This window comes from Phaethon lepturus, unplaced genomic scaffold (assembly GCF_000687285.1).
Source record: "Phaethon lepturus isolate BGI_N335 unplaced genomic scaffold, ASM68728v1 scaffold10971, whole genome shotgun sequence".
Lineage (NCBI taxonomy): Eukaryota > Metazoa > Chordata > Aves > Phaethontiformes > Phaethontidae > Phaethon > Phaethon lepturus.
Window position 1 is genome coordinate 52,514 of NW_010515572.1, and position 26,229 is coordinate 78,742.

The window sequence follows — 26,229 nt, forward strand, 5'->3', positions numbered from 1 at the left end:
TCAGGAATAATGGTTGTATGGTGGAAGGGGGTGCCCAATACCATTTTGGAAGTGATGATGCTGACGATGGGCAAGGTACTCTGTGTAGCTCATTGTCATCTTCTCACTACGGTACCTAGAAAAGAGCAAAGAAGCAAATTCAAGAACTCTTGAAAGCTCCAGGAAGCTGTAAGTAGCACTAAAAATACTGCACTAGCGGTATGTTTCATGATAACAGCTCTGTACTTCTATCTTGGGAATAAGACTAACTTCAGTTGCACAACGGCAGAGAGGGAACTGCCACAGTTGTCAGGGACAATTTGTCACATGACAAATCCCAACACAAGTGCTTATGAAAAATATTTTAAGCAAACAGAACTGCTAAAAATTGTTGTCCACGATGTTGCTCGAAGTAGAGGGAACAGAAACCTATGATTATTTATTGAGAATGTCCCGTATCTTCAGCCAGCTCTCTACATAAAACCTAGGTGAAAAACTAAACAAGCACTACAGATTTTTGGGCTGTTCTTAAACAATCAGTATCAATTGTCTGCCAAATCCTGCTTTTAAAATAATCCTCGCTACATCAAATAGTTACATTCTTTTTGGACTAGAAACATAGAATATCTTGAGTTGGAAGGGACCCATAAGGATCATCAAGTCCAACTCCCTGCTCCTCACAGGACTGCCTAAAAGTAAACCATATGATTAAGAGCATTGTCCAGACACTCCTTGAACTCTGACAGGGTTGGTGCCATGACCACTTCCCTGGGGAGCCTGTTCCAGTGACCAACCACTCTCTCAGTTCAGTGAAGAACCTTTTCCTAATATCCAGTCCGAACTTCCCCTAATGCAGCTTCGTTCCATTTCCTCATGTCCTGTCACTGGTCACCACAGAGTGGAGATCAGAGATCACCTCCCACTCTGCTCCTCCTCCTTGAGGAAGCTGTAGACTGGGATGTAGTCACCACTCAGCCTTCTGCAGGCTGAACAAACTGAGTGATCTCAGCCACTCCTCCTTAGTCTTGCCCTCAAGGCCTTAACCTAATCTTGGTTACCCTCCTCTGGACACACTCTAATAGCTTGATGTCCTCCTTATGTTGAGGCACGCAAAGCTGCAACAGTACTTGAGGTGGGGCCGCACCAGTGCAGCATAGAGTGGGACAGTCACCTCCTTCGACCAGCTAGCTATGCTGTGCTTGATGCACCCCAGGACACGGCTGGCCCTTTTGGTTGCCAGGGCACAGTGTTGACTCATATTCAACTTGCCATCGACCGAAACCCCCAGATCTCTTTCCACGAGGTTGCCTTCCAGCCTCTCGTGCCCCAGTTTGTACATAGAACCAGGATTACTCAGTCCCAGGTGGAGAATCCTGCACTGGCTTTTGTTAAATTTCATACGGTTGGTGACTGTCCAGCTCTCTAGCCTATCCATATCTCTCTGTAAGGCCTCTCTGCCCTTGAGAGAGTCCACAGCTCCTTCTAGTTTAGTATCATCAGCAAACTTAATTATATTTGACTCCTGCACCCAGGTCACTTATAAAAAACATCAAAGAGCACTGGCCCTGAAATTGAGCACTGGGGAACCCCACTGGCCGCCAGCCTGATGTCACCCCATTTACTAAAACTCTTCGAGCCCAACCTGTCAGCCAATTGCTCACACAATGTATGATGGACTTGTCTAGCTGTGTGCTGGACATTCTGTCCAGAAAGATACCGTGAGAGAGTATCAAAAGCTTTGCTAAACAAACCAACCAACAAACAAACCCCACATCTACTGCCTTCCCTGGGTCAACTAGATGGGTGACCTTGGCATAAAAGGAAATTCATTTGGTTAAGTAGGACATTGCCTTGTGAAGCCGTGCTGGCTATGATCAATGACTGTGTTCTCTCTCAAGTGTTTTTCAATAGCTCCCAGAAGAACCTTTTCCATAATTTTACCAGGCACTGAAGGGAGACTGACAGGCCTGTAATCACCAGGGCCTTCCTTCTTACCCTTCTTGAAAAGTGGGACATTTGCCAGCTTCCAGTCAACTGGGACCTCTTCAGACTCCCAAGACCGTTGAAAGATAATGCAGAGGGGCCCCATGATAACATCGGCCAGCTATATGTAACTAAAAGCAGAATCCAGGCCCTGACAACAAATATTTTGGATATACTTGCATCAGTATTGTTTGACAACAAGGAACATATTGCCACATTTACACTTATCTGTAGAAGTGCAAAATCTACACAAAAACAACACTATTCCACATTCCCACAAGTTTTACTTAGAAAGACCTTGCATAAGAGATCTGACAGATGAGATTTCACTAATCCAGCTACAGTGATTTAAAATACTGCCACCTCTCTTTTCTATCATATTTTTCTTCTGGAGTTGCTCTTGTTCTCTCCTCTTTTAGGTCTGAAAAAAACACAACAGATGGCTCAACTACTTGCATTCACAACCCAACACAAAAGTTTAAACTACTGTTGAGTTACCAACTGCAGCAATTCAGGTGGCAACGACATTAGCTTCTCTTGCCTCTTTGCCAGAGGAACAGAGCAACACCTTACAGTTGCAGCTTTTTGCTTCAGTGTACATGTTTCAGAGCACCAAAGGTGCCCACACTTACTTGATAGAGCAGTGTTTGTTAATGATGTAGTAATTTAACAAATGGCTGCTGGTCCTTGCTGCGAGATTAGCTGCAGCTTTTCTTGAATTAATGTGAATGGTGTGCGGCACGCTGCGCTTGGCGAGTGAGCTGGTCTGTGAATGAAATCCCTCACCACTGGGAAACTCAACTACAAGCTTGGCAGTTAATGAAGTTGGTTTTAAGTGGGTCAAAACAGGCCAAAGGCAGCCTGGCTAGAATCACATCTGCTCATTTAAGCAGATGGAAGAGAAAATGCACTTACTATCCTTAGGCATTCTAGACCCCTAGAATCGGCACTCTTCTTCAGCTCCACTTTTAATTCTCTTCTTCAAAACACGGCCAGAGCTACCGGGTATTAACTTGGAGGTAGTTAGCAATAGACAAGTTTTCATCAGCTTAAAGCTTTATTCACACACAGGGCATTTACTTTCATTCAGAGACTTGAAAAAGAAGTTAAAAGCACTTATTCTACTCTTCCAATAAATGTTTTAATGAGGCTCTAAAAAGGTTGTCTGATGCTGTGAAATGGTTACTATTTTAATACTACTGTTTATAATATGTCAGCAGAAGATGAGTTTTTAAGCAGCTAAAACAAAGCAAAAAAAATTTAAAAATTCTGAACATGAAAAATTGTGCTTTGTTTAATCCACTTACCAGGCCAGTGATTTTGCCCACAGTTTGGATGTTGTGAACTTAAATGCACTAAACATGGGGGTTTTGGTGTTCGGGGTTTTTTTGGGGGTGGTGGTGAGGTTTTTGTCAGGGTTTTGTTTGTTTGTTTGTTTTGTTCTGTGCTCACATGTCATTGCTCCAAGCAAAATCATGCAGCTGGAAGTAAGTGTGTGCTATTATAGGGTTTTTGTTTCTTGGAAAAATATTTTCCTTATTTGTTGAGGTGTACAGAAATTGTCATTTAAGAGCTATTCCAGTGTTAGCCCTGCCCTCAGCTATCTCCATATATTCTTTCTGAACAGACAATAGCAAGGTGTACAGCTGAAATAAATTAAAAGGAGATTGGGGTTCTGCATCTGGAAATCTAGCTGGATTCTGTACATCGTCCCTCCCTAGTTTAACCTTCAGAACAGCACGTTTTCCTTAGTCACAGCTACTCCACAGTAATCAGGTTCCTGCAAGAATCCAGAATTCTGAACAGTCATTGGGACACAAAGTCTTTATTCTTCATCTACAAGATCACTGAACAAGTAATTCCTCTAATAGAAAAACAAATATTTTAGTAAGAAATGCTTTGCCTTCTATCTGGTCTAAACATAGACTACTTCTAAGTAATAGCAAGATTTGTAGATGAAGCTGACAAATGTGGAAGCTGCAAAGAACCAAAATCTCATGTCTTTGTCCTATAAAAGTGCATAAACAATCAGGAGAATCCAAGTATTTTCAAATGTCTGAAATGAAAGGAGTGGGTTTTCGTTACGGACAAGGAAGTCTAGTCTGGCTTACACCTAGCTGCACTAAGAAGGAAAGAATTTCCAAATAAATCAGGACACAGAAACGAGAGTAATATATACAACAATTTTAGTACTAGTCTTGTGAGCCTATGAGTCCCTAAAAGTTGATAAAAGATAGGAAGGATAACAGTTTTGGACAAAGGATTCGAACTTTGTTATTTGTATTAATAATATGTCAAGTGTGGCCTCACTGAAGAGGATGAACAGTCAATACTTCTCTGTGATGTAACATTTAAAAAATTCTTGTTTCTCTAAGCATGGAATAGATAACTAGAGTTGAGCAGTCACTTTATACTGCAAGCTTATAAAAAGCTATAGTTTTAGAGGCGTTCTTATGGACATTTACTCCTCCCACCCTTTGCCATATAACTACAATATTATGGGCAGATTCTGCCCATATATCTGCTGTGAATTCTAAAATATTTTGGCTTCCACCCACTAAGAACACTTTTTATTAAATTAGCAAAATCAAAATCCACCTAGTGCGTGAGACTGACAGAGTATGAAATAAAACACTAAATTCCTGTCTTCACTCCTGAGAATACCCTGACACAGTTTAACTAGCACACTGGCTGTCAAATCAGCTACCTAGTTTGCATACCTAACACCTGTGAGATAGGGGAAACCTATACTCCACATGAGATAAAAACGCCCCAACACTTTCTTTGAGAACCGAACAGATTACAAGTGCTGCGGGGCCTCCGTGACGTCACAGCAGCAGACCCATAGTGCGCCGTCTGCTCAAATACAAACTGACAACGGCAAGTAACCCTGGTTAACAACAGCCAGTGAACACACTGCAAAAGCAAGAGCTAATACACTGCTAAGATTTTTCAGGGTTATGAAACAAAATATGCAGGTACCCCAATATTTAACAACAGCCTTTTCTTTCTTGCTTAGTGCCACTAATCCCTATGCCAGGCACAGATGTTCTCAAAAGTCCGTACTGGTATTGTGAAAAGAAATAAGTCATTAGTAATATATACAGGAAACTTTACTATTAATGTCTGAAATAAGCACTTACCAGGAACGAACACATCACAGTATTACAGAAACCGGACTTATCTGTAGTATCCCATGATGCATACCTGGTTAGCTTTATTGTTTTCCTGAATTCATTAGTAATGGGAGCTTTGTAGCCTCCTTTCCTCAATAAGGAGTCTATGGTTTGAATGTGGTCCCATCCTGTTGAATTTTACAGTAGTAAAAATTAGTGAGAAATACAGCAATAAGAATAGATATTGCAAAAATACAGTACAGTATATAGTGCTATTGATAATAGAAGTGCTCTGCTGAAGTTCTGTATAAAACACAGATCATTCTTCTCTAAGAACAGTCGAAGGAAATATAACATATAGGACTTCTTTACACACAGAGTTCACTCTACAAAAAAAACATGCATTTTTATCTCAGAGCTGAAATATTCTAGAAGTGGACCCACTATGTCCAGGAGTCCTAGATTGGGGGCGAGATAGAAAATTAAACTTTCTGAAACATTCAGGTATGATCATGTATCACAATCACTTTATAAATGGCTATAACAGTATGAAAAATTTCTGTATACAACAAAATTTAAAAGCATTATTAGTTGAACATGTGCAGAGAGCTTCAGAGATTAGACTTCTCCATAAATATTACTTTACAGTGACATTTCTAATTTCAGAACCACTGTATTAAAGGTGGCTAAGTAGTAAAAAAATGAGTGATGGATTAAAAATACAGATTTGTTACTGTTCTCAATAAAGTCTTAATACTATTCAAAACTCCTATTTGTTGATTTAAAAAAGCCTTTAAAAAGTAGCTGTTAGACATGTTATTTCCAAAAGATGCAATTAGATTACTCACATTGTTACATTAAAAAAGAAGTACATAAATACAAATGGGTAGTTTGGGCTACTTTAAAGAGTCAGACTGCAATGCATGGTCTACTAGAACTATTTCAAAATTTAAACACCACCACCACAGTTCCTGAATTTAAAAAAACTTTTTAAGTGATCACTAAAGGTCACAACAAAAAAACACTTCTCTAACTAGTCAACCTTAGATTACAAAGGTAAAAAACTTGTCTTGGAAAGCCTCTAAATGATCGTCAGTAAAGTTTTCATCCTATTCCTTAGTAGACTAACTCAAATATAAAAAGGAAAAAAAAAAAAAGCAGCAGCAATGCAAAATGTAAAGGAGTGAGACACAGTGTCAAGCTTGGAAAAAAAATAAACCATAGTGAGTAGTCATAGTCAGAGGCTTAGTCCAAAAGATTACTATACAACAAAATCTACTACACTTTTTTTAATCCACAAACTTAAGTCTGTGCCTCTATTAAAAGGGACTTTAACTACTTTATTTTGGACTTTCATATTGGAAGTAATTCCTGTCCATCCATCAAAAACCTCAGGAAGCCAGCGTTTATAAAAGGAAGTAAGTACTAGCAGAAAGCACCTAACTGAAAAAAAAACCAAAACAAAACCCTTGATCATTGCAAATTTAGGAATAAATCAGCTGTTCATATAATTGACCAGCATAACATAATCACAGCATAACAAGCATACAAAAATTGACAGCTTTTAAGAACTGTAAAGCTGGTTGACAGCACTGTACCACCCCTCCGTATTTTATTTTCCTATAGCTACACTGTGTTCATGACACGTTTAAACAACAGCTACAGTTTACTGAATCCCTGTAAGGGAGTTGATACCGGCATGTAATTGGCATTTTATATAAGAGTCTTCTTACAATTAAATATTGCTCCATCATCTGACATCAGTGCAAGGTCAAATATTGCATTTTAGATTTATACGTATGTTTAAATTCTTCACCAGATCATATGAAATAAAGTGCAACAATGACCTTGCTCCTTTGCAACCTCCGGTAAGTAGGTGGCGGTGCGTTTTGATCCTTTTTCATTGATGAATTCTATTCTAATGCCATGTACACCCACCTGCAAGAAATTGGCAGCTTTATTAGTACATTAAAAGAAAAAGATACAAGAGATTTCTAACATGACAAAACCCAAAATGTGAACCTTTCAGTGGTTAATACCATTTTGCAAAGAGTTTGAAGAGGTGGTACTGAAGTGAATGTAATCTCTTTGAAAGGTGTTCACCTTACAGCCTCGTAAGGTCAGTAGCAGTGCAAACATGGGTCCTCAGCTCCCCACCACAGAGCTTCATTTGTGGTCTGAAGGAAAGCCAGCTGAGGTGCAACAGTCCTTCTGTCTCTGAGTCTACTGTCCCCCTCTGACACTGTCAGCAATGTTGCTGCTGATAAAATCACCTGGTCACCAGATAAATTCTGCAGGTAACCAAACAGCTGGCAAATCTAATGATGCTTCAATTAAGAGCATTAATTTTGTTCAAAGTAACAACTGAATAATGAAAGATTTGTCACACCACAAACTTGAGCCTGGAGACTTGAAAATTTCTGGTAATGTATGATGAGGAAAAGGAGATATTCCAAAGCATTCAGCTTCAAACTCCTATTTCCATGCTACTAACTACTCTAATATGACAAAATGCCAGTATGGAAACTAAAATTACTAATACCAAGGAGTTAGATGTATATAAAGTGAACTGCAAAAAAACCCAAAAAAACCAAAAACAAAAAAAACCCCAAACAACTAAAGAAAAAATAAAATGAAATGAGTCTAGGCACCTTTCCAGGGCATTCTTTAAGCACCCCTGTTTTCAAGGTACAATAATTCTGTTGAGAGTACCTGCACTTGGATCAGGCATGCCATAAGAGATATTCCATTGCCAGTAAGTTTTCAGTTGCTTTTGAGTTCTGTGCGTAAACACAAAGCATTAGTAGATGGACATTTTTGTTCTCATGCCCACATAACTAAGATGTTATTTCCATTTAAATCCAAAGTTCCCAACATTGTATGTGGAAATGAATCGTTTATGTTTAAAAGGGTATCATGTTATTTGGTATGGCACTTCTTTTTGGACACAAAATTAATTGAAAACGTTGTAACAGTTTTTCCAGTGACAGCCTATTTTACTGTAACTGCATGACAGTCAAAAAACAAGGGATATTTACAAAGCTCTACCCCTTGTTCAAGTAACATATTTGCTCATTTTAATATTATATTTTTAAATCTTTTATAATCTTTATATAGGACATAAGCATGGGGAAACAGGAGGAAGAGTCTCTCCTGTGGCCTCAATAATTTTTCCCCACAAACCTAACATTTCTTAAATAGAAAAAATTACTTTGATTCTAATGAATTTAATTCACTGCAAATTTTAATGTGATGCTTCATTACCAAACACTCCTAAACCTAACTTTCATAACATGGATATATAATCACTAGACAGATCAAATCTGTGTACTCAGATGACGTAATTATGAACCCAAAGGGCCTGAAAGTAAAATGAAACCGTGTTAGAGGCTGAAATGAGCCTACTGAGTTCATTCCAAGAACAGAGTATAAGTATTTGCAGCTGGTGATTTTGTAACTGTCTATATTCAATTGCCTAAGCACAAAGATCAAATATTTTCAGGTTTTGCACACCTTCAAATCCTGCAGAGTATTAGATTCTAAATTCTACACAATGGTTTTGCGTAATAGTGATCATGCAGTATTTGTGAGAAACTAACCAGAAGCACTAGTGATGTATTAAGTATGACGCAACATTCAAGCAGTAGGTAATTGCATTGCACTGGATGTTTCCCGTTAACCATTTTAATGGACTTTTAGGCCCACGTCTGTAGAAGAAAAAAATGTAGAGCAAAATGAATAAGGCAACACAACTGCACCCACAGTTCCTCTGGTTGGAAACATTTCGTAGCATTCTGTGAAGCATGAATTCCAACCGCACAGCTAAGCAGTACTCTTCGTTCGGTACAAATGGCTTTTCATTGTTCAGCTCCAGTTAATCAAAGACAGGCCTGAGTTAAACTAATGGAAGCTACACACAAGCAAAATAAGAATGATCCACACTGGCACAGGCACAGTTAGGAATTTATTTTGACTTCCTCACGAGACCAACAGTCCTGCATCGATGAAAACTTCTGTGAAATTTCCCAAAATATTCCTCTTCAATATGGGAGGTAAGGGGTAGGTACATGTTTGGAAGGCATTAACTGGCCTGTAACTGGCTTGCCTGCCAGGCTCTGCACAGAACATTATACAAAGCCTATGGCACACTTCTCAAACTAAAAATACTGATACAATACAGGCAAGTTTTTGTAGAATAACAACATCTGTGCAGTTCAGAAAAACAAACCAAACAATCTTCTTCTGCAGATGGAGATTAAGTTCTGTCTCATCTATTACCATTTCTTAGGGAAATGACTACATACAGGTATCTTGAGCGGCAGAAAGGCCACACAATTTCTGTATCGGCCTCCCAAATGGATCAGAATCTATTTAGACTGTTGTTACTGGGAGAGGGAAGTGAGATAGGGAGAGAGGCTTAGAAAGGCAACAAACCAGTCTTCTCCAATAGAAATATTTCTATAGGGTTTTAGAGCATGAAGTACTGTATACTATGTATACTTGTGAATATAAACATTTTAGCCCACTGTGTAAGTGGCCAGAGGCTACCTAAAACTAGGTCCAGCGAAAATATTAATTAAAAAACACAGACCTTTCACTAAATTTAAGGATTGCATTAAACAACGTTTTTTATTTTACTTCAGAAGTGACCTCAACAGAACCTCAGACTTTGTGGTGCATTTATACGCATTTATATTCACTCATATGCATTCTTTTAATTAATCGTTTATTTACATACACCTCGCGATGGGGCAAAATATGCATACACTACATTTTTGTTTTCCCAAGCGCTTCTGGCACTTGCTAGATTATTGCCCATATCACCTCTCTCCATATATCTATCTCAGCTGGGCTAAGAAAAAATTGTTCCAAAATGCACCCCGATACTGAAGTTCAAGGAACTCTCCTGTTTGACTGTTCTGAGTCAAAGTTGCAAACAGAGTTTACAAATCTGTTCCTCTTGTACTGACTCTCCAACCATACTGAGAGGAAGAAATAACATTATACTCGTCAGACTATCAACATGGAAGTTGGATAAGCATCTAAAACATCAAGCCTTATTGAAATCTAAGCTTCTAGTCCACTGTGGAGTGGACATTAGTAGCAGTAAATTATCATCAGATAATAATTTTGTTCAGTTTTATCTACTGCACTGAAACCTGTAAGAGATTTGCATGCAAGTATCACTAGCTAGTTTAAGATGAATAAACTGTAAACATTTTTTCAGAAATACATTAAAGCAGATAACAAAGAATCCACATGGAACACCCCAGAACTGGAATAGTGCAACACCTCCTTGGTGTTAGAAACAAGTGTCCGCCTGTTCCTGGAGTTCACTCACTGTTTGCTGTTCTCCCCGGCTCAAGACTAGAAACATGGCTCCATGTACAATCCCTACTGCCAGCTCGCCCGTTAAACTGCGACAAACTCTGCCTGCCTGCCACTCAGCACTCCCAGTACAAGCATTCCATAACCACACGATGAACCAGATGAGGCTGTTCTGGGTTATGGCTAATCCTTCTCCTGACTTACAGTTTGTTGTCTCAATCTTTGAACTGCAGCAAGCTATAAATATTTTCAAACAAAAAAGCTGGCCTATAACTTGTACAGTATTCCTTACAATACCACATAACATAGTAACTTCCCCTTTATTCACCTAAGAACAACTATGGAATTAGCTGTATACAAACTTGTCTGGAAATGGAATGCTTCAGGTTAAGCGACTTACTTATTAGAAGCTGACTCCACTTTTTACAAAGATGAAGTCACTGAATATTGTCCACAGAGAATAAAATACTGAGGTCAAGATTCTTTCTTCTCTGTTCTATGGAATATGAGCTGCAAGAGCTGCTGGTGCTGCTGCACTTGCAAGAAGGAAAGAACTTCCACAACTCTTACATGTGCTAACTTTGTCAACAATGAAAAGCCACCTTTCAGTCAACATTATTGGCCACAACTACTTAAGCTGATATTTAAACAAGTGCACACAGGCTAAAGGCCTTTTGTATCAACATGGCAAGCCTGTACAATTCTGCGGATTTTACTTTACTGAAGAACAGCAACTTCAGGACAAAGATTTCTTTCAAGGTATTTTAAGGAAGAGCCACCGGTCAATTCTAGTTATTTGTTACCCTGTTGGAATTACAATAATGTTTTCAAAAAAGTTTCTTATTATAATTACATACAATCATAATGTTTTATGATGTTTTACTGTAAAAAAATGGGGAGAAGGTCTGAAGTAGCAAGAGAGGCTTTACCTTCTAGAAAAAACCTCCACAGATTCTTAAAGTAGTGAGAAAATAAATGAAAAAGGTGTTCATTTGCTATAACATGAAAGAGAGAGGGAATGAGTAGAGACACTTTGCTTTTCTCTTCTGTACTTCTAGGAAGAAAAGCATGCAGGGGATACATGAAATCATTTGCCATTGTAACGTACCTTGCAGCCATACCCTCTCAAGGAGGCAGAGCCTGTAGCACCAAAGCTGGAATTGCAAGAGCTACAACATGATCACACCTTAGATATGCCATTTCTGGGATCTGAATCCACTCACAGGACCCTCTGAGTGTAAGCTTATTTGCCAAATTGCTGACTTAACAGGATTCGCAAATCAAGCAGGAGCTCCTTCTGAAGGACCCGATGCCCTGATACTACAGAGTAATCTATTCAAACTCTTCTATTCCCTCCTTTTGGGGTGCTGCTAACTACACACGCAGTTCCCAGTGCAACATGAGATGCAAGTATATCTGCATTAAGAATCAACAGCAAAATTGGAGGCATCTTGAGGCAGGAATTCAAATGTGTACAGGAAAGAAAAGACTTGGTAGAAGGACAGATCCAAAAGATGAGCTCAAGGAGAACAGAAATATGGACAAAGCCGAGTTTACGTGGGGAAGGAACGACTGCTATCAATATCAAATGCGTTTAAAAATAACTGGTCTTTATGACTTGTCTCCCAACAAAAATTCTACCAGTTTTAACTTTGACTTCTAGCTTGGTTTAATAAAAATTACTACAGTTTTCATTACTCGACAACATTATTTAAAGTACTCTAATGGCTCAGCAAGAAGAGAAACTACTACTTGAAAAAAACTTCTTGTTGAGAATGCACACACAATTTCAGCTACCATTTATTTTTGGTCTAACATTAGATAAAAATTTAGTAATTCTGATTATGGTGAAAATGCTGATAAACTCCAAAGGAAACTTACATTCATCTCATTCAGAGTTACCTATCAGAAGGTAAGAAGCCCTTGTCATTATGAGTTGAACAGGAAACGCATTTTATTTAGAATTTCCGCTCCTGTAAAATTCCTAATGCTGAGGTTACTGCTGGATACCACCATTCTGATACAGTAGGGCCTCTTACCATTCATAACAACAAATTATATTTGTATTCCATATACATTTGTTACGTGTGAATACGATAGAAAGCCTGTTTTTTTCTCTTAAGAAATCCTAAATATTTAATAGGGCTAAGTCATTATTAAAGGGAAATACTGTAACTTGTGTGGTGTCTCTGGCATTATAATATGCTTGCTATCATATATGACAATTTCAAGAATTTTTTTATGTCCACTCAAATATACACCCAAAGAACAACAAAACAGTCATACTGACCAAGAAGTTCATTTTAAGTCCAGTAACTTGTTTTTTGCAAGTGTCTAATACCAAATAATTTGGGAAAAAGCAGAAGAATACACAATGACACTTCCTTCAGTGTACCTTCCCAGAAATAATTCTAAAAGCGGCATTTGCTTCTTAATCTCTTTTATGCTGCTGTTCCTAGGAAATTGCATGCAGGTTTCCTAGAACCTAACATTTAAAATAGATTCAGCTCCATGCATAAGCAGCAAAGAAAAACAAGAGCAATGATTTACTTGGCCTCATTGTACAAGGGCTTTGTGGGGTCTGTGCAGGCCACTCGCTCTTGAAAGCAAAGAAGGTTTTGGAAAAGATAAACAGTTCACTCCTACAAGCTAAGTAAGGCGGCTTGTTTTGGGATTGCAGTTTTTTGCAGTGCTTGTTTCCGGAAGCAAACATCAGACTATTAACTTTCATACTGGAACATCCTCCTTCCAGAATCAATGGACGAATCTACCATGTTTCTGCAGTTAGCTATGCTGCAAAAGAGGTCTCAGGACACCATCACTCAGACAATACCTTGCTTGACGGAGTCTTAGACATAAATACAGCTGGGCAGACCACTCTTACTTTGAGTGCCTAAGTGGGCAAGAATACAACTTTATTCCATTTTCATGGCTCAGACTTTTAAGGTGATGACAGGTCTATCAAAAAGGATTTTTTGAATCTATGCACAAAACAATGTGTATAGCATGCAAAACAGTGACAACTGCACTAAATATATGCATATAATTTAAATGGTGTGACTTCTGCTATAGATGTTCATGGTACCAAAGTAATCTTCTTAAAGGATATCTGACATCCTTACCTCCCAGTCCATGTAGTCACATACATCTTCAAAGTTAGTGAGTAGAGACACTGAGCAGAAAAGCCGTGGCAGCTCATCCCTCGTCATTGGGGGGAAACGACTATCTTTAAGGGCACTGTTGAAGACAAAACAGAATTTCAAAGGATTTTTTGTTTGTTTGGTTTTTTTTTTAAGTTCAAGGATCTAATGAATCAACTGAAAAGTATAAAGGAATAAAAAATTCCTGATGAAATTACCAGTTTGATAACCCAGTTGCCAGTGTAACACACTGACCAACATTCCCAACTTTTTCCTTGTTTCAGTTCTTGGCTGGCCAGTCAGGTGGTGGTCTGAAGGTCATTCCTTCCCGAGCTGATTTTGCTACTGTCACAGTCTTATTAATGAGGGAAATTGGGAAAAACCTAGCAAAGCAATGGCTCTTCTCCTTGCAATTTAGTAAATCCCTTTCAAAATGGATTAAGCTATACAACATAAAGTAGAGGTGGAAATTCTATAGCCTGCAATAATCAAACGTGTAATACAGTAATCAAACTGTAGAACTTAATTATTCAGTGGGGAAAAAAAAAAACAAAACAAGCAGAATATTCTCCAAAAAAAAGAGTAATATTCATGCTTAACTGGCAAAGGTAAATATAAAAAGGTGAAAACATCTAAGGGGTGTAGAGACCTGTAAACTTACAGGACTTGAAGATGTTCTGCAAAGCAGAGGCAATGATTAGTAACAGGGAAGCTTGCAAACAGCTAAGCTAATCCTCAGGCTAACGAACCGTTCTATAGACAAGCATACACCCAGTGGGGTAAAATTCAATACAGAGAGGAGCGATCTGTGCACATTCCAGCACGCTTTGAAAAACAAAGCGGTTAACAGGCAGTAAGCAGTACCACGAGTAAGAACATTTGTAAAAGCCTACTTACGCAAGTTTGGTTAAGAACCAGTCAAACTGGAAAAGGGAAGGTTAAAGTGAGTATAGTATCTCATAATTTTTTAAGAGTTGAAATACAGCATGTATGAATACAAACATGCTCATCTCCAGCAAAAACAGTGATCTGCTAACTGAGCTTTTATAAGGAGTAAAGAGAGACCAAAATTAAGAGGCTTACTAAAGTACTACCAAGTTCTTCACGTGTCTCATTGTTTCATCTAACCATTAGATCATTCTCATTCCTTTTACTTGGCATACAGCCAGTGGTTGCCATTAGCTGATATAGTTATAGCCATGGCTATAGTATTTAGAAGATGGCTGAAGTCTCTGCATCAGATACCACCCATTTTCTATAAAGAGTAGTGTAACTTTATTAAAGCAGACCAAATAAGGATGCATAAACAAAATAATAAAGTTTAGCTAAAGGAAATCGTCATGTGTGTAACCAGAAAGAGCTTCCCATCATGAATTAACAGCATAAACTGAAGAGTTTATTTTTCTGGGGTGGGGGGAAGGCAGGCCTTTTTCCCAGATATGCTGCAATTACAAAAGAGAACACAGTATTTTAATTTAGACTAGAAGCCCTTCTCCAAGCTTCAGTATTTTTACATTTACATTAGGTCAGAGGTTTAGATTTTCATTATGAAGACAAATTCATTATACAATGAGGTAACAGCTAGCAGGCCTACGCTACTCATTGTTCAGGAGTAACTCTAGGCCACCCTAGGTAAAGTTGCCATAGATGCGAGAGAAGATGCCGGGCCAGTAAGTAACTAGCCAAGATAAATCTTTTGACATTTATGTAGGACAGACAGGCCTACACAGACCTGTGACGAACTGGGAACTAAGGAGATTTAAAGCATAATGCCTGTGATATTTAACTAATGACTTTCACTGAAAATGTATCTAAAGATGGTACTCTCCAAGATTTTGTTGATGGGATCTGGAAAGCTAGCTTTGCAGCTCTTGGGAACCACACAAAGTTACCATCCTCTGTTGCCTGGTGTTTCAGCAACGTCAGAGATCAACTCATATAGCCACAGCATAATAGCAACGTACAGAAATACAAACAGCTAATTCAGCCTTCCTCATCCCTCCACACGAGGAGGGGGGGAAATATATATATATGTGTAAAGGGACGATACTCTGAACACAGGGACAGCTCAAAGCAGAAGTCCATCTAGCTTACTATTAATAACCAACAGCAGTTAACAAAATAAATGAATATAAGAACATGGTAAATACTATGGGGTGCTTTCCTGGAATACTCTCCAGGAATCCAGCTGCTTATAGCTTAGCTATTTTGAGCCAGAGACAGTATCTCTGCAAAAAGCTCTTCAAGGGTTTATTTAATAAGCACATGCATACACACTTTTAATATTTTACCCCACCTTTTACTAAAAACTAAAGTTATGCTTAGAAACCCCAATCCTCTTAAAATTCATTGCTAATACAAGTTTGCTTATATGCAAATTTCTCATTTCCCTGAGGTATGCCGTACTTCTGTCATAGAACCAATCCACTGGAAAACACTACTGAAAAGCACCGAGACACAAGCATTATTTCATTAACAACAAACTTGATTATCTTAGAAAACAACTGTATGCATGGATATTGCCAATACTTGTTTAAACCTCATTTGCATGATTTATGCAGCAATCTTACCATGCAAAACATTTCCCATAATGTAAGAATTTATAACCTTCAAAATACTTTTTTTGCACAACTCAATGCTAGGAGTTTACCTAACTTTCAGTTCCCCCTCCTAAACCTGCCAAAATGCACATGTGAATTGTAACTTTTTGAAACAAAGGCTGTGGTCCCAATAATATTAGCAGTAAAAGCCTCAGGCAAATTCCCACTCCTTGAAGATCTGCTGCACTGGCATTACCAGAGGAGAAACCATCCTAATTTAACATACTTAAGTTGTACAGAAACAAGCATCCTACAATGCACACATAAGCCACGTCTCAGCTAGCCTGCTCAAATGCCAAGATAATAATTTGAAACAAGATGGGTGAATTGTGACAACTTTGAATATTTGTAAAAAGTTGAGATAGGAAACCTTCATGTGAAGACAGCGGAAGCAGAAAGGCACACAAAGGCACAAAGCCCTCAGGCATATACAGCACACCAAGCAGTTCAGTTTTAGCAAAAGCAGAGCAAGGCAGCAAACATTGCTGGCTTATGAGCAACTTAGCAGGCCAGTTCCATTATTCAGTATGACACTGGCACAAATACCTCGCTTTCACACAACTACCTCACGATAACTAAAATACTGTTTATCAGACGATAGTGCCATTTCAGCTATACCTAATTCCTTCAGAACTGCTAGGTGCTATTTACCTGTACAGCCTGCTGAAAAATTGCTCCTCAGCACCTCCATGTTTATACACCCCTGTGCAGACACCCTGTATTAGCACTGATGCTGCTGAAGGTAAGGGAGATACCTGGCAGAGCAAGATCAGAGATTTGAATAACAGTCTCTGACACCATTGTGACAGGTCAATACAGAACTGCTGCTATTCTATTCCTCCTTTCCCTGTCTCCAGACCCCATATTACAGTTTGTTTTCATCTTTCAGAACAGCTTTGTCTCTGTTGTTATATAAGAAAAATCAAAATTTACCTGGAGAAATTTGTGCTGACGCTCGGCAATTGGAACAAAACATACTGAAGGGAGATGCCAACAAGAGAGCATTTATTTGTACTGGTTAGCTACACATGGAATATTGTCTGCTAATGCAAAATTTATAAAACTAAAATAGTCCAGCAATTACATCAGGTGCCAGTTTTAGAATAACTAGCTTAAAACGTAATAACCCTGCCCTAATGAGTTTTATCTAGGTACATCATACACTATTTTAAAACCAGGAAACATTTACCTTTTAAGTGCTGTATATTACAGTTAGAGTATCAGTCATCTTCTCAATCATTCTTTTATTACTACCATGGTTGAAATTAAATTCCAGACACCTTCTGAAAACCTAAGAGCAGACCAGCTTTGTATCATCTCTTCACAAATTAACTGTTTTCATTTTTGCATTTTTTAATGCTTGGTTAGCAGGAGACGTAAGTCATTAGAGACGCTTCCCTTCAGAATTCAGCCGTTATCCTTAAGCCTTAACTTTATCTCTGTGGGTAGTGAATAAAGCACCATCTACTGACTGTTCTGATGTCAGTAAAACAAGAGGCTGGTCCAGTAGTGTTCCTCGGGGGCAGCCGTCCACACTGCACGAAACCGAAGCTCTCAATGGTTAACAGACTGGCATCACCCCGGAGGCGGCAGCAGATCTCACCACTTACCAAGGATCAAACAGCTTGCATGAGCTTTTACTGTTGTTGTTCCTGGTCTGGGAGGAAAGAATAGAGGTTTCTAGAGGTACAGGCTGGCACTTAACCATACGCTTCATACACTCTACAAAGATCTATGTAGGCAGATTCAGACTTCTGCCTCACTTGTCATGCTGGTATGGCTCTCGGTGACCAATTCAAAGCAAGCATAAAATACAGACAAGGTAACGTATGCTTGTCTTCCTCAAAAGCATGTTACTGGTCTGAGCTGCTCAGATTGAAAAGTCACTGCATAATTGTGTGTCAACAGATGGGTAGGTAGACAGGCAGAGGAGACTTTGCTCTGTTTATAAGATGGAAGCATTATCTTTGTAGTATCAGAATGTAATTTTACAATCTTATTCAATGCTATATTCTTCTGTTAATTCTTCTGTTAGAAAGACAAAAGGATTCTTATGGAACAAAATCTGGCATACTAGATACCAGGTTTAAAAAATATTAACTCCACAATTTTTCAAGCAGAGTTCAAAACTACTTTTAAAGAAAAAAAATACTCATTTTAAAAGCATTTTCTAAACCATCTGTTCATTATTCCTTAATGCCCAGAACTAATTTACACATATTGCTGCTGACTAAACGGAAGTACATGGTAGTGAAGAGTTGAAAAGAAGCAGTGCCAAGCAAGGGGAATTCCAGCTGGCCAATAAAAGGACATTAGCTTTCCCACATGGAGTTCTGCTCCATGTTAAAAGTGAAGGCAGGCAAAGTCAAAATTGAATCCTGTTCAAAGAAAACTATATTTAGACACAAAATGCATGCACACACACACAGCCTTTCTGTTAAATACTTTATTTATGCAGTCTTGGGTGTCCTACTAAGATCAAGTCATTGTCAGTCAGGGGGGAAAAAAAAAAGTGTTACTCAACTATCAGTTTTTCTTCAGCTGAGCCATGCTATACCAATCTCAGCTTCTCCTCAAATGAAGTTTATTTGGTCATAAGCTCTCCAGAAATGTTTTTCAATAATTTCATTTTCCATGCACCACCGAGAAGCCCTCGGAATCATCTGAAATAAGAGTGTGAGCAGGTGAACCAAAGTGCAATACATCATTGTCTTGTCCATCTGTAATTTCTGTAGGTTATAGAAATGTTATAGAAATGTTTAAAAAAAAAAAGTCAGCTTCAGTCTTTAAGAACTGATGGCTCTTAAATGTGATGTGGCAGATGGGTAACAAACAGGAGGACATAAACTGGGGAAATAAATAGTAATGGAGCTATGTTATTCAGTTTAGAAGTGTCTGAAAATCTCTGCGATTGAATTCAAATGATCAGTTTAAAAAGTTTGATAGCATATAAGCATCAAAAATAGTAAAGAAGGATTTAGGTATAGTAAAGAAGGATTTAGGTATAGATGAATGAAGGTATTTAATGAAATTCTTAATATTTTATTGTTTGTTATTTAATGAAAATTATTCACAATGAAATTTCTCACTAAACTTCTTTTTGGGGGACAATCACATCTACAGACCCAAACTGGATAGAGAGTTTAGGCAAAATTGGATACAATTTTGTACGTTACGAGAAATTACTTCGGGGCCTTAAAGATGACAGGGGAAGGAGATGCAAAGAAAACTGTCAAACGCTGGGCATGATACGAGTAATACTCACTTTTATAGGAAGCGTAAATGAGGCAGAGACATGAAGTGACTCAAGCAATTTAGGAGGCTTGCACAGTGAGTCAGTGACAGAATCAGGAATAGAACCCAAGATCCCCGACTCCTAAAAATCTACTTTTTGTGACAGCCCCTCTTTCACAATCTGCTCAGTGTACCATGCAGAAACATAGCTCCCAGAGGATTAATCAAAATAGAACTGATAAATTTAATCAAATTAATCAAATACATGTCCTATTTCTTCTTCAGTTCACTGCTATACTCAGTTTTCTCTTAACCAGTTTCCAATACTGAACACTGCTAAACCAAACCATAATTTTTTGGCATCTAAGCAATTCTTCAAATATCATCAGTAGAGTTATGAAATATAGGCTGAAGATCTCATTTTACGAACTATTACCCTCTTCTGATAAACAGCACATTGGCACTACTTTTAGATGGTAGGCAAAGGACTTAAATTCTATCTGCTCTGAAAACTTTTCATTTAGCTCAGTAAGTATAACCCCGAGATTTTTGATTCTTTCACAGAGCAAAATGTGCTTCGTAGAATTACCTTAGAAAATGCATTTAACAAAGAAATGGCACTACGGCAATGAACTGAGCCCAAAGGGCCTAGATACTGTGCTTCAATTAATTCAAAACATCCTGAAATTAATGATTGGCAAACTCACTGGATTTTAGATAACAGCAAAGAGATGACAGCAACAAGAGACACTTGATGCCAAGGTTTCAGGGAAAAAATGTGTCAATATTCAATGTTTTTGCCATTGCTGGGTTACTGCTCAGTGAAGTTAGTTAAGATTTTTACTTTTTCATTCAGTAACTTAAATAGGAAGAAATTAAGGAACACTTAAGCAGATCACCAGTATTTTCCTCATGAAAATCAGCTACCATAACTCAGTTTAGCAGAGACCAGAAAAAACTAGCAGTTTCCAAGTCACGATATGCCATTCATTTTTAAGCCAGAAAAACAGGGCAGAGTGTGTTCTTCTTCAGAAACTGCAAGTATTATGAATAAAATTCTCCTAGCTTTCAGCGTAAGAGATCAGACAGCCTAAAACAACCCACATGACAGGCTTCTAACAACTTTTATTTATGACCAATGGAGTTTTGCCAACTTAAATGGAGACTTCAAGGAGTGCATCATCAGATCACTTGAATGCAAGGAAAAATAATTTATATTGTTTTTATTTTTTGTCAGACTGGAAAAATTTCCAGGAAACCAAACAACTGTGAATGACGTGTTTTTCCTGAACCCTCCCTTACATTTGGGAGACAGAAAGGGAAAGAACAACATTTATACTTCCTGCACATTATGTTGCTAAGTGGCAGTCACAGGGTAAAAAAAGAAATACTCACTTCTTGACATTTGGCACAGAAATTCTCCTCTCAAGTTCTTAGCCTATTTTGTTTGCAGAGTGCAGCGGGTAATGACAACAGTGTTTCAGGTGGGAGAAATAAAATACTGATCTGGCATTTTGGCTCTTCAATTTATTTTTAACCCCACAAAACTGAAGTATGCCAGAAAGTCTCTCTCCCCCAGTCTGTCTGGATTCAGACATGTAGTTTAATAGGAAGAAGGAATATTCTGATACTCTATTTTAGACAGTTATTTTAGCTTTGAAAAAAACCACCATTCCTCTAAAAGACAACTCAGAGCATGTACATAAATTGTTTAGAAAGGCTAATCAGAAAAGGCAACCTCCATTCATTGACTAGATAAGACAATTAAGTCTCTATTTTAGGCAGAGGTGCCTAAAATAAGCTGTCTATATGTCCTACAAAATGCCTTAACACTCTAGTAAGTCTGGAAATTGTTAATTGGTTTGTATCAGCAAGGCTGCAGTAGGTACAGGATGCAATACACTAAGCCAGCAAACACACCTGGTTGAGTTGAATTTACCAAGAGTCATTCATTCAGCTTTTTTTTTTTTTTTTAAACAACTCTGCAGGATTGGATATTGTCAGACTTCTTGCAGAAGACAAAACAATGCTATAGAAGACATTAATATAATACACCGATTAGAAAAAATACATATTATCTATTAAGATAGACCCAGAATTGGAAAGCAGTAACAAAAAGTCTACATTGTTGTATTTCAAACATTTCCCTAAGAGAACACTTCGGTTTGCTCACAATATCCTGAAGGACAAACCAATCTACCGAGTTTTTATTACCAGTTTCAAATTGCTGAGCGACAAGGCAGAAAAGAACCTCTGGGCAAAAGATGACCCATCTACCAAAGAGAGGGGAACCATTACTCGCTTACTTCAGTAGTTTCCTGAGCGTCTCTCCCAGTCAGTTAACAGTGACAACAGGGACAAGAACAACTACATTTCACAGCTTTTTTTAATTCAGACATCAAAAGATCTAAAAACTCCACATTTAGGGAGTTTGATACAAGACACCTAAACTTCTTGGTAAAATTATTCATCTAAATCTAAGACAGGGTAAAAAAAATAGAAAATAAAATGGCAAGGTTCCGAACCAATGCTGCAGCTTCCTGATGAACAAAGCAGGCGCAATTCGTGTCTTCCCACATGGGACACCATCATTTCTGTATTCTGTGGCAGAGGTGTCCAGCTGTGGGGCGTGTTACTAACAGTGCTGGGCGAGCCATGTCAAAATAGCTCATGGTCTGGAACAAAATAGAAGTGGCTGTTGCTGGTGTTGACAGAACCCAGCAAAACCTTAACAATCCCCACTTAATGGGACTACTTTCAAGAATGCTGAAAAAAAAAGAAATTGTAAACACAGGTAAAGTTAACAAAAGCTGTATTAAAAATCATATGTATTTATGGCTGTAAATCAGAGATTTTTGTCAACACTTCATCATTGAATTGGAAATTCTTCAAAGATGTATTTATAAAAATATTAACTTAAATATTAGTCAAATACATGAGGGGGGTAATAAAGAGAGTAATTAACGTATTTTGTTTGGAGTACTCCTGATACCTGAACAGAGGCAATTTCAGTATACTGCATTCAAATGTTTCCACATCACTGCTTATTTCAGTCGTTGATGATGTTAAGCATTTTTTACCACCTGTTCTTTGTGCCATATTAACTCATTGATTCTGCATTTGTGCAAAATTTGTGCAGTTCCATTAGATAGCAGGCAATACAATAGTCACTAAAGCATCATAGCATGTAGGCAAAGGGTTATGGAAATCTTAAAAAAACTTCTTTAATACATACCAAGTTTGATACTGACTGCAGTCATAAATGGAAAATGATTTAATGGCTTCAATTATATCTTTAACGGTATTTTTGTGCATGTGTGCGTGTATTGTGCCACCCATACACACAATCAAAAAGCAAACCATACTGGTATTGCTGATAAGGTTCCGGGACCTTGTTTTTCCTCAAACAAGTTCACGAGTTGTTTAAATGAACAAAAAGGGTATTTACAGAATATTTCCAGACAAATCCCTATTTTAACCTTGATTTCTTACTCTGGCTGTCTTGACTCAGGGTACATGCACAGATCAACTCCACCGCACATATGGAATGGCTGACGTGGTCTGAGTGAATCTGCAGTCAACGTGAGTATCTGTTAAGACACGGAGCTAATGTGCACCTGCATAATAACCACTGCCTGAAACTCCTGGAGGTTCAACCACTGCTGGTTCTTCAGCTGGGTCTGTCAGTCTTATGTAAATACTGGATGAAAATGATCAAACTCCTCACTCACTATTACAAAATTTCTCCTCAGAAAAGAAAGCTCATAACCATGGAAGCTGTAAAAGGTAAGGCTTCTATAAATTTAAACAGAGCTTTTTAGAAGAAAATGAATAGACATTTTCTCTACAGCTCTGAATTACCCAGAGAAATATTCCATCACACTGGATTCTTCCAAATAAACCCAGTTCGTTATGCCACAATAATGTTACGCTGTGTGGACATAACACCTGAAATTCATGTCTCTTACTGCTGTAATGTACCAAGGAAATAGTGAAGTATGGAGAGGTCCTTAAAAGTTTAGGACAATTTTGTGTACCTGCTGTTAAGGCCTCCAAGTGGAAAAGTGTGATCACAAAAGCTGCAGCTCCTGCAATCTGCTCCCATCAGAAAATATAATGCAGTTAGAACTAAAAGAATTCACAAAATAATGTTGTAGTGTCCTGATTACGTTAATAAGAGTCAAATTTCTATGGCTTCAAGTTCCTTACTGTTTCCTGAAGCCAGAAATCTTAACATTATATCACTTTTGTGGTTCTAAAGGACTGACTTTTCTCCTTAAATGTGATGAAAGAGCAAGCAAGTTAAAGACTGCATTTTTCTCATACTGTTTTAATCCTACAGGGCGTGGGGGATCATTTTGCATTACGATACAGTATGTCCTATTACACTGAAAAAACACCCCCAAGCCTTAAATTAACGTAACTTTAAGATGTCGCAGAGCTTCAGTAATAGTTTAGAGGTACGCCTTCACAAAGGTACGCTAAATCCAAAGTCTTCATGTAACAGGTCGGTAAGTGAGAGGTACATCTTATAGCAAATTACACCACAAAGTGCGCAATTACTGCGCATTTGCCCAGGTGTAGCGCAAAAAGCTACAACTGCTATGTTCCATACACTCCATACCTCTAGAACTGAACAAAGTCAGTTCAGAATATCCATGCAGAACAGCTGTGTGCTCTGAATTGCTGAGCATGGACCTGGAGCAGTATTCTCTAACTACAGGGGAACATCAGGTAAAGCAGCTGTATGCAGTTGTTTCTTCGTAGGTGGCAGCTTCCTTTCTGCTTTTTTCCATATTGTCCCTCACCTCTCCTGCATCTGTCATCATGCTGGGATAAATGAGGACAATGGAGTTCAAAAAGGCATAACAATTTGTGTGTCATACTCATGCAAACATTCAGGAAGCTGAAAGGTGTCAATTGCCCTGGAAGTGTCCTGGTTTGATACATAAAAGCAAATCGACAGCACTTAAAACAGTCTCACAGCATCACACTGTAAGCTTGACAGTCCTTCCAGATGCTTAATTAAAAATTGAACAACAAAACTGACCAGAGTTCGGTGTGTAGGCTTTTGTTTGGTGAACACACGATAACAGACTAGTCAGAAAACCCTAACTGAGCTCCAACTGGACTAGATTATAATGTCACTAAAAGGCTCTCCAGCAGATGGCAAAGTTTAGATAATTAACAAAAATGAACTGCTCAATTACATTTAGAACTGTACAGCTTGAGCAACTCTAACCACTCAAATCCCTAGAAGCATTAAAAAGAAGTCTCTAGAATTCTTTACATCTCCAGGAAGTCTCTCAATATTGGCCTTAAGATCACCAATTTACCCAAAATACAAATCTTTAAGGCCACTTTATTGCTGAGTGCAGCCCTCATTTAATCAATTCACAAAACATTACTCCCCTCTAAAGATGCACTTAAGTTGTAATTTTAAAAAAGTACAAGTCAACATGAAATATTTTTAATTCTTTATGAACTTTTCAAAGCTTCCTAAATATCTCAGCAATGCAATGATATGTAAGTACATGAATATAATTTGAACATTTACATGTTTGACTTCCTGTGCCTTCTAAAAAGGGTTTAATTTTATTACACTTTTGGAAGTCTGGAACAAAAGAATATTTGATTTTGTCAATATTCCTTTTGTCACCAGAAATACTGTAAACTATATTTTTATATAAAAATAGCATGTAGTTGAATTTTTATTAGTTGTCAATATGATTCCCTTCAAAACCAAGACAGTAAATCCTGAGGATGGAATTTTACAATTAAGCTTAGTTTTGATACTGTTTGTCACAAATACAGAAACTGTTTTATGGTCAGGACTTTGAAACCACAACGACAGACAAATTAACTATAATTAGGTTAAGAATAAGGAAAGGAAAAAGCATGGTAGAATATGCAGTAACCGAATTGAGAAGGAAAAAGATCATATTCACTTACTTGAGGTGTTGCATTAAATGTTTTGTAGAAAAAGATTAAGACAATAAAATATTCTGAAATATGAAGATATTGACTAATATAGTCTGATAAATGAAATGAAAGGTGACAGAATCCAGTCTTGGAATTCTTGAGCAAGTGCCTAAGCTGAGAATAACCCAGGGTCCACGCTGTCTTACAGACTGGGATATAACCACTCATAACACAGGGCCCTGAATAATATCCTGGCTTGTCTTAAGATAAGTGATTCATCAGTATCACTACTCAACTTGGATTATGTTTAAACCAGCTCGTTTTTATCTAAGTGCAATCTCTTACACATACTGCGAGTGTATCTGCAAAGAGAAGCAAATCTGAGTGCTGTCAGTGTAAAGGTTGGTATATGAGCTCATGGTATCTTACTAATTCTCACTGTTTTTATAAATATAGTAAAAAAGACAGGCACAAGATTAATCCCTTGTGGCACGTCATATGTAACAAGACCTCAGGGAAAGAAATAGCCACTCCTTATTTTGTAAGAATTTGTAGGCACAAAAGAAATCATTTTAGTTTCTAGACACTCTTCCCGCTATCATGAAGCCATCCTAGACTGCAGGCATGAGAATTGCTGCATCAGGACGAAACTTAATTCCTGATTCAAAGCAACAAACAAGGCTTCTCAACATTTTTTTTCCCCTCTTAATTTTGTGCGTGTGTAGGTTTTTACTTTATACATGAATCTCATTAGCACATTAAGCTATGATTGTTCAATACCTCTACAGATCACCACTTAAAAAAATAGACTATGTTTTAGATACACGAACATATTCTATACAGCTGGAAGATTTGCTTCCTGCATTTCCTTCTCTTGATCTTCTTCCACACACAAGTTGTCTGTATGCCTTCTTATTCTCCTAGCAA

The 26,229-nt window shown here is 38.0% G+C and overlaps 1 protein-coding gene across 1 annotated transcript in view; it reads right to left on the bottom strand.

The window, feature by feature from the left end:
- The window catches only part of AMMECR1 (Alport syndrome, mental retardation, midface hypoplasia and elliptocytosis chromosomal region gene 1), a 44,077-nt gene continuing 17,848 nt past the window's right edge, over nt 1-26,229 (bottom strand). The window contains exons 4-7 of the mRNA XM_010295813.1: nt 13,529-13,643; nt 6,926-7,016; nt 5,170-5,266; nt 1-115 (exon numbers count right to left, since the gene is read on the bottom strand). Coding sequence (XP_010294115.1) covers nt 1-115; nt 5,170-5,266; nt 6,926-7,016; nt 13,529-13,643 — 418 coding nt within the window. The remainder of the gene's footprint in view (nt 116-5,169; nt 5,267-6,925; nt 7,017-13,528; nt 13,644-26,229) is intronic.